Source organism: Xyrauchen texanus, chromosome 18, assembly GCF_025860055.1.
Source record: "Xyrauchen texanus isolate HMW12.3.18 chromosome 18, RBS_HiC_50CHRs, whole genome shotgun sequence".
Lineage (NCBI taxonomy): Eukaryota > Metazoa > Chordata > Actinopteri > Cypriniformes > Catostomidae > Xyrauchen > Xyrauchen texanus.
The window spans coordinates 28,863,675-28,872,286 of NC_068293.1; the positions used below are offsets into that span (position 1 = coordinate 28,863,675).

At 37.7% G+C, this 8,612-nt stretch overlaps 1 protein-coding gene across 2 annotated transcripts; it reads left to right on the forward strand.

The window, feature by feature from the left end:
• The first annotated feature begins 2,370 nt into the window (after window positions 1-2,370).
• On the forward strand, window positions 2,371-8,227 carry LOC127658673 (zinc finger protein ZIC 2-like). Of its 2 annotated transcripts, XM_052148083.1 has the most exons (4): window positions 2,371-2,635; window positions 4,319-5,431; window positions 6,692-6,855; window positions 7,229-8,227. In XM_052148083.1, the coding sequence occupies exons 2-4, from the start codon at window positions 4,453-4,455 to the stop codon at window positions 7,421-7,423; spliced, it is 1,338 nt and encodes a 445-aa protein (XP_052004043.1). In that variant the 5' UTR covers window positions 2,371-2,635; window positions 4,319-4,452; the 3' UTR covers window positions 7,424-8,227. The 2 variants fall into 2 exon arrangements, with proteins under 2 accessions (XP_052004043.1, XP_052004042.1); XM_052148082.1 differs by lacking the exon at window positions 2,371-2,635 and having other exon boundaries at window positions 2,683-5,431.
• Window positions 8,228-8,612: the final 385 nt, after the last annotated feature.

Consider the following 8,612-nt stretch of genomic DNA (forward strand, 5'->3'; position numbering starts at 1 on the left):
CTCAAGCGATTGGCAGAACATACAACAGTTGGAGGACACAGTGGGGAATAGAGTTTAGAAATGGCACTGCGGGTATTGGACAGATTTCGGTGACTGGCAGTTAAGAGAACGAAGCGATTGGCTGTCTTTCAGCGCAGAGGCTCAGCGGGGTTCCGCCCCCTCACTCTCTTCATCACTGTTCACGCCAGAAAGTTGTGCTCACAAAGTTACAGGCAAATATGTTTACCGAGACACACACACGTGTGGATGGATGTTGTTTTTCCTTTGTACAAAATACGAGCATGTTGAGCAACCCCCACCACCACGTAAAACTAAAAAATAAATTGTTTGGACGTCGGTTCAACAGAATTCCTTTTCCTCAAAAAAAAAAAAAAAAAAAAAAAAAGAAAAAGAAATAAATATATATATTAAGATATTTAATAATTATCTTAATAGTTAAAAAAAAAAAAAGCTAAGGATAAGCTGGAAATAATGAAAATAATATACAAAAAAGGTTATTTTTTATAAATGTTGTATTATTATTATTGCAGTGTATTGTATATTTATAGGCTATATAGGCAAAACTAAATTAGAAAAAGGCAAACTGAATAATTAGTGCTCTGGAATCATAAAACATTTTTTATTGTATTTTCTTGGCATAACTTCTAAGCCATAAACAAATTGCGAGAAGACGCAATTGTTCAAATTCTTTATAGCCTCGGTTGTGTAGATATATTTATTTTAAACACCATTTTAATTCACCAACATAAACATGTAATTTTACATTCAATATAATGTGTAGGCCTAATAAATGCATTTTCATATTTAAAAAATGCAGTTCTCAACATCTCAGATTTTAGGAGGAAATATCCACGTGTCGCTGACAGACTTCCTGTGCTTTATATTAGGAAAAAAGTCAGGTGTTAAACTTTTCAAGCGCTAAACTTTTGAAAACGCGTTTTCCATGAAGTCTTTCAAACCTGACATTAATTTGATATTTTCACCAAGTGTTGTTTTCAAAACAACGTTTAAGAAGCATCTCGCCCTTCTCGTAATATTAATTCATGTTTATTTGTGTATGCTGTACTTGTGTCATGGAGCACGTCCACGCCCTTTTAGAGTCCATGTTGAACTCAGCAGGATGTGTTTGCTATTGATTTAATATGTCTTAATTCAAAGACAACTTTGGAATGTGGTAACAACTGCCCTGGAGCATTTTCAAAGAATTATTGAAAAAAAAAATAATCAAGTAAGCCTACAGAACAAGGTTAAACTGGGATACATATTAATACTACAAATTAACAAATGGCTGTTTGTGTATTGTGTATCACATGCCTTTATATAATAACAAAATAATTTCAAAATCCTGAGAACATTTAATATCAGTTAGCCAACAAAATTAAATTTTCTCTCAGATCACATTAAATTTTAGAATTGAAGGCTAAATTCAACAAACCTTGAAAAACAAATGCATCAAAGGATTTTTTATGATTATCATTAATTGTGTATGCTACACCTGTAGTAATGGCAAGTGTTACTATTTCCTGCACAAGCTAACATGCCTGACAGCTTTGTTTATGGTCTTAATTGGTTAAAGAACCACTATGTATCCCGATTAATGCGCCAGCAGCATTACAATCTATTTAGAATTACGACATCTCAACATTTGTCTCTAATTAATGGAAGAGTATGCCTTAGGAGTGTTTCTGTTGTCCTTGAAAAAATTCCTTTAAAATAAAAAAATATGCTTAGAATTGTACTGTATAAAGGGTGGATATGGTTCAAATAATGTTGTGTGCGTATGAGTTTTCGTATTCTGTTGTTTATGAAAAAGAAATAACGGAGGGAGAAGACAGTAGTCTACTTGTCTTATTGCAACCTTTGAACAGAGAGGATTTCTTAACATAATAAGTTCAAAGGGTAAAATATGTGGTCTCCACTGGTCGGAGGTCAAACACCTTTGAAACCCAAGGTCACTAAAAGTAACCAACAATGCGTCACCATATTGATAATGACAAACTTGAAAGAAATGCCTTGTCGCTTTGTCTTATAGCAATATACAACAATGAAAAGCCATATGTCATGTTAACTAGCTATTGTTATTACTGTTCAGGTCTGGTGATTTAAAGGATTGTTGGGGGGAAAAAAATATAAGTTTAATATAAAGGGAGTTACGTATAGGCCTATAAGAAAAAAAAAGTTAACTATTTCCCCCACGCATATTTGTTCTGTGTTTGGTTTTTAGCATTTTCGAACCTTTTCCTTTCCTTGCTATATGAGAAAAGAACCGCAAAAACTGCAGGGATGTGGTCCAGGCCGATTGCACTCTGTCTAATTTTTCTTTCTTCTTCCCCTTGCCCAGTGAATAGGAGAAAGGTTCGGTGATTTTCTGGAGAAATAAAGAACTTCTTAGAGAGGTCGGTAGACATGACTTTGAACTTGGATCAGATCCTATGTTTCCTGTGGAGAGGGTAGAAATATCTTGGAAGAATAGTGCACAACGTTCAAACAGCATGGCTTTGAGCAGAGGCACACAGAATTCCCAACGTTTTATACATCCTCCGCCCTATTTACAATGTTCGGAGCTGAGGAAAGACAAGAGAAAGTGTGCTTTGTGTTGAAACTGGACTTGGTGGGACGTAAGTTCATTGCAATTGTAAGTAAACTTTCTTTAACTGAATGCTAACATTTTAATAAACACTCGTATTTGTAGAAAAGAGAGTTCTGAAAAAAACAGTTCATGAAGTGGCTTGGCTTGCAATACTTAAAATAACCCACTAATAATTACATCATGGGTTTGGATAAGAGTCGGACCATTTCATTATTGTTATGTGTACACCGTAGGTGGTGTAAAAATAACTCGCATTTACGATTTTCCCGTAATCACAAAATAGGCCCACCAGTGCATTTTATTTTTACATTCGGATTTATTCCTTTGGGAAGACTGAACTCTTAGTCCATGACGTCACGGTTTTATTAAAGGTGTATCAGATTGTGCTTGTTTAACAAGAAAATGCATCATATCAAGCCATTAGATATTAAAATGGCATTGTGTTGGGCTGTTGGCAATTTGTATCTGTGATCTTGGCATTATTCTGAGCGAGAGTATGTTAAGAAAAGTATTTTATGGCTAAATAAAACACAGTAGCGTGCTATTGTTGGATATAGTGTATAGTTGTGTGTTGGTGTAAAGGAAATAAACAATTAAAGAGGATATGTAACAGGAGTTTAGTGTTAGCTAACAAACATTGCATTTTCTAATACAATAACTCTTATTGTAATGATGATAATGATGTTTTGGCGATAACGTAGGCTACTACCCGCACTTCTCCTTTCTTGTTTTGCCCCAAAATCAATGTCATTTTAATTGATCCCTTGGTGCCACAAATCTCAGTCTTATGTTTTGTTAATACATGCATTCACATTTAATAAATATTTTTTTTATATGTCAGATCCGCACCCAGGGATATTCAACATTATTTACTGTTCACCTTCATTCTGATGCTGACTGACTACAACAAACAAACATGATGCAAACTGGTGTTTTAGTTCTACATTTGGAAATAGTCCCGTGCAGAGTAGGGATGGGCACCTCGAATGAGGTTTACGAGTTTGCATTTCATTCACGTTTGCGCTGACAGTTTGTTGGATTACACTTTGCGAGAGTAATTAATTGGATTTTCCTATAACCCTATATCCCCTCACATTTTGTAAGCGTTAATTATGATCAAACTGCGTTCCATTGTTTCGCCAGTTTTTACAGATCAACTAAAGAATTATGGGTTAAGCATACTTTCCTGAAGCCGTTTGGCAATTGATTTACATTTTTTAACGGTCTGGTTAAAGGCGAGTATTTTTGCTTTTCCTCTACCTATTCCACGAAAAGCCTCTCCGAAAAAGAAGGCGGTAAATGTCAGTGGAAGATGGCGATCAGCGATTAGTTGCCAAATGAATGCGTTCGATTGGAGGGGCGCCTGGGATTGATGAGGAGAGTTGGCCAATGAGAGCGCGTCAAATGAATGCCCGGGCTCCAGTTAAAGGGGGCGTAAGAGGAGGTAGTGCCAGTCCACTGAGAAAGAGGGACCCTCCGTGATAAACATAGACAAGCGAAAGAAATAAACATTCCAATTCGAGATGCTTCAAGAACAAGGAAGACTTAGTAAGATAATTACTCTTATATTCGTGTAATTTGAAAACAACGACATCGATTCAGTTTGCAAGGAAAAGCGAAAAGGAATCTCCTCATTTCGTTGCATTTGGGATTTTGAGTAACAAGTTATCCACAAGAAAAATATAGACTAACTCAATGCGAAAATCTTTTTTTTTTTTTTTTCTCCAGTGAGCGGATCGAACTTCATCGCCTCATGTCGTGTTATCAAATCTGGAAGTTAATATTATCGTAGTGCTTTCGATTATATTGTGTGCTTTATTGAAGCGCCTTGCGTAAGAGAATTGGTTTGAGTTAACGAAAGAATGTTATTGGACGCTGGGCACCAGTTCCCTGGTTTGGGAGTGGGGACCTTTGCCAGGCATCACCACTCATCCAGTGAGATGCAGGACAGAGATTTGAGTTTAGCGCAGAACAGCTTCGTCGACTCGGCTCACATGGGCGCCTTCAAACTGAACCACGATCTCTCTCCCGGACAGAGTTCTGCATTCACGAGCCAAGCGCCCAGTTACCCCGCAGCAGCTTTAGGCGCGCATGCAGCTCATGTCACATCATACGCGAGCTCGCCATTTAACTCCACGCGGGACTTTCTCTTTCGCAGCCGTGGATTCGGGGAATCATCACCGGCGGGCGGGCAGCATGCGCTTTTCGGCCCCACGACCGGCTCCCTGCATCACTCCCATACAGACAGCCAAGGCCACATCCTGTTTCCTGGCATTCACGACCAGCATGGATCTCACGGCTCCCCAAACGTTCTCAATGGGCAAATGCGACTCGGACTACCTGGGGAGGTTTTCGGGCGATCGGATCAGTACCACCAGGTCTCCAGCCCGAGGACCGACCCCTACTCAGCCGCCCAGCTGCACAACCAGTACGGCTCCATGAATATGAACATGAATATGAATATGGCAGCGCATCACCATCACCCCGGTGCCTTCTTTCGATACATGCGGCAGCAGTGCATCAAGCAAGAGCTCATATGTAAGTGGATCGATCCGGAGCAGCTCAGCAATCCCAAGAAAAGTTGTAATAAAACTTTCAGCACCATGCACGAGCTGGTCACCCATGTATCGGTCGAGCACGTTGGAGGACCCGAACAGAGCAACCACGTCTGCTTTTGGGAAGAGTGTCCCCGGGAAAGCAAACCATTTAAAGCCAAATATAAACTGGTCAATCATATTCGCGTGCATACGGGAGAAAAACCTTTCCCGTGCCCCTTCCCTGGATGTGGCAAAGTCTTCGCAAGATCGGAAAATCTGAAGATCCACAAGCGAACACACACAGGTAATTATTATATTTATTTATGGTGGTGCTCGTGACATTCATATAAATATGCACAGTATTCGGTTTTACCAACACAAAATAATACCCGACTGGTATCCAAAATTGTGGTGCTTACAAAAATAAGATTATGATGATACCAGGTTGGTGTATTTTTAGACAATGAAAGCACATACTTTGATTGACGCTTAAAGTAGATTTAGATCTTGAAAAAAAAAAAAAAAAAAACTGATGCAGTGGATAGCCTGTGCAATTCGTTCATTGAGCACCCTGCTAATGCGGCTGGAAACGATTATACCTGCGCTCCTATGGAATAAATGAGATGTTTTGCATCAGTGTGCTAAATTATGTAATAGACTGTCGAGGGTTTGAGTTCATAAACTTTAAACGGGTCAAAGGCGACTAGAGGGCTCATCACGTGCGCAGAAGAGCCGTAAATCTCTCCAACCGGCTTAATGTTTGCGTGGACCAATGCTTTCGCACTCGGGTGACTACGTCAGGATTTGAATTTCATTGAGTTCACATTGTGCATTTTTTTTTTATCCTGATAACTGAGTAGCCTATATTAATTGGTGTAAAATAAGAAACGATTTAGCATATATATGCATAATAATAATAATAATAAACGTTATTTATTTAAAGCCTTTTAAAACACACATTAGCATACAGTGTGCTTTACAGAGAGAATATAGATAGGCTACACATACGCACGTGCACATGCATTTAAAAACAAATACAAAAAATTAGCAAAATAAAGAGAGAGGTTTAAAAATAAGAATATGTTTCCTATATTTCAAATGGGCGATGGGGCCGGGCCCATTGTTATTCTTTCCATTGCATTGACAGTCTATGTGTAGACAGGCCATTACCAGGATTGCACATTTGAGCAATTTCCACTTTTGAATGCACGTAGGAATTGAGCCTTATGTTTTTCAATGTGTTAATTACATTCTGATAATTTCTAAACAAATGCCAAAGTTTTGAGTGGGACTGACAAAAACTGATTGTTGAAAAAACAAAATAGCTGTTATGACTGATTTCCTCTTTATTTAAAACGTAAATGTTCTCGGTATTAATTGATGAAAAAGGTGCATTTTTGAATGGTCATTAACAGTAATAGGCCTACTTGATCTTTTAAAGTTATAGCCTTGTTGAAATGTATTAATTGATTGATGTAATATGGGTTGTTGTTGTTGTGTTGTCTGATAAAGACTAATTTAAAACGTCATTAAACATGTGAATGTTTCTGTTTTGTCTTCTCAGGGGAGAAACCATTTCAGTGTGAGTTTGAAGGATGTGATCGGCGCTTTGCGAACAGCAGTGACCGAAAGAAACACATGCACGTTCACACGTCAGACAAACCGTATCTGTGCAAAATGTGTGACAAGTCCTACACTCACCCCAGCTCTCTTCGAAAGCATATGAAGGTAATTCCTCAGACGATCAACAGTGAATATGAAATACATTATACATTGATCAATCCTTAAAATAGTTTAAAAGCTACTTTGTATATTAATAACAATAAATACAATAGAACACTATAATAACGTTCATTGAATACTTTAACAAATATCATCAAAGTAAATAGGATAATGCACACAATTAAATGTTTACAAATGTCTTTGATTCACAGGCTGTATTGTCATATATAGTCATATAGAACTACCGATTTGTTACGATTTGTTTTCGTATTCATGAACAAGGTATCGAAAAGTTTTACCAATGCTCACCATTAATAATTAATTCCGCGGATTATTCATAGTTTGATTCTTTAGTTTATTTCTTTATTTATTGTTTCAGGTTCATGAGTCGTCTCCATCTGCATCTGACTCGTCGCCAGCGGCAAGTTCTGGTTATGAGTCCTCAACACCCCCTGGTCTGGTGTCCCCCTCCACTGAGACCCAAAGCAACCACAATCTGTCGCCCTCCTCAACGGTGCACAGTTCCAACAACCACAGCAGTTTATCGTCCAATTTCAGTGAATGGTATGTTTAAGACTGTCCCAGGAGGAACCATTTCAGAAAAACAGGAGATCCATACAGCTTGTACAAAACGAACGCTCCTATATTGTGCGGTTTGTCCAGCAGGATTTAATATTCCCACATCAACAGAAGAGACGTGCGCAAAAGCACTAAACGGCCTCTTTATTTTCTTTCTTTTTCATTTTCTTTTGTACATACTAGTACTACGCGCGCTCTTTCCCAGTGGTTGTAATAGATTATGTCGGGTTTTGGTGTATAGATGTTCCTTCAATGGTAGCTATTTCTCTAACTGGACTTTTTAGTGCACATATTCCCATAAAGTTGTATTATCATAATGAATATTGTCATCCCATTAAGGCAAACTGATTGTAACTAAACATCTATTAACTGGAAAGAGTGCCAAAGTCAACATTTAACGAAGACAGACACAATATTTGCTTGTGAATGTAAATCTTAGTTTGCTGGGATTAACTTGTGATGTTTTGTGCTTTGCAAGTTTGAATTGTGATATATTTGGGAGATTGTGGGGCAAATTAATGTCGTGCCGTTAAATATCTGTAACTACACCCTCTTTTTTGTAAATATCGACTGCAATATTTATCCATTTGTAATTAAATTATGGCATTTACTTGCTACAGATGAAACGATATTTATAAAGAATGTTTCTTTACTATACATATGTACAATAATGTGCTGAACAAGGCCAGTTGGTTTTGTTATATGTGTTTTTGTTCAAAGTTTAAGAAGTGTTTTCTCCATTATTGTGATAAGAATTTTACTGCATACAGATATAATAAAATGTGGTGCAAGTGTACAATCTTTACAACGTTTCGTGTTCTTTCCACGTTCTTTCCACATTATGGGTATACATTGAGAACGTTTCAGGCCTGCGTAAATGTACTTGTTTTGCTGCTCAAATCAGTGCTTCTATTTGAATATGCAATTTTTCCATTTTCTTTTCACTGGAACCTGCATATAGCGAAAGTTTTTATATTTGAATTGGTCAGAAAGTAAAAACCATGTGTTGCAAGGAAGTCCGTTGAATTGTATTCTCATAATAATAATTCGGCGTTTCAAGCACCTGCAGGATTCCAGCACAACTGAAAGAGCATTTTTAAAGTTAAGAGAGACTTTTGCACCACACTAGCCTAATTGATACATGAAGTAGCCTACACCGATAGTAAATAAAATGGATTTTCCGG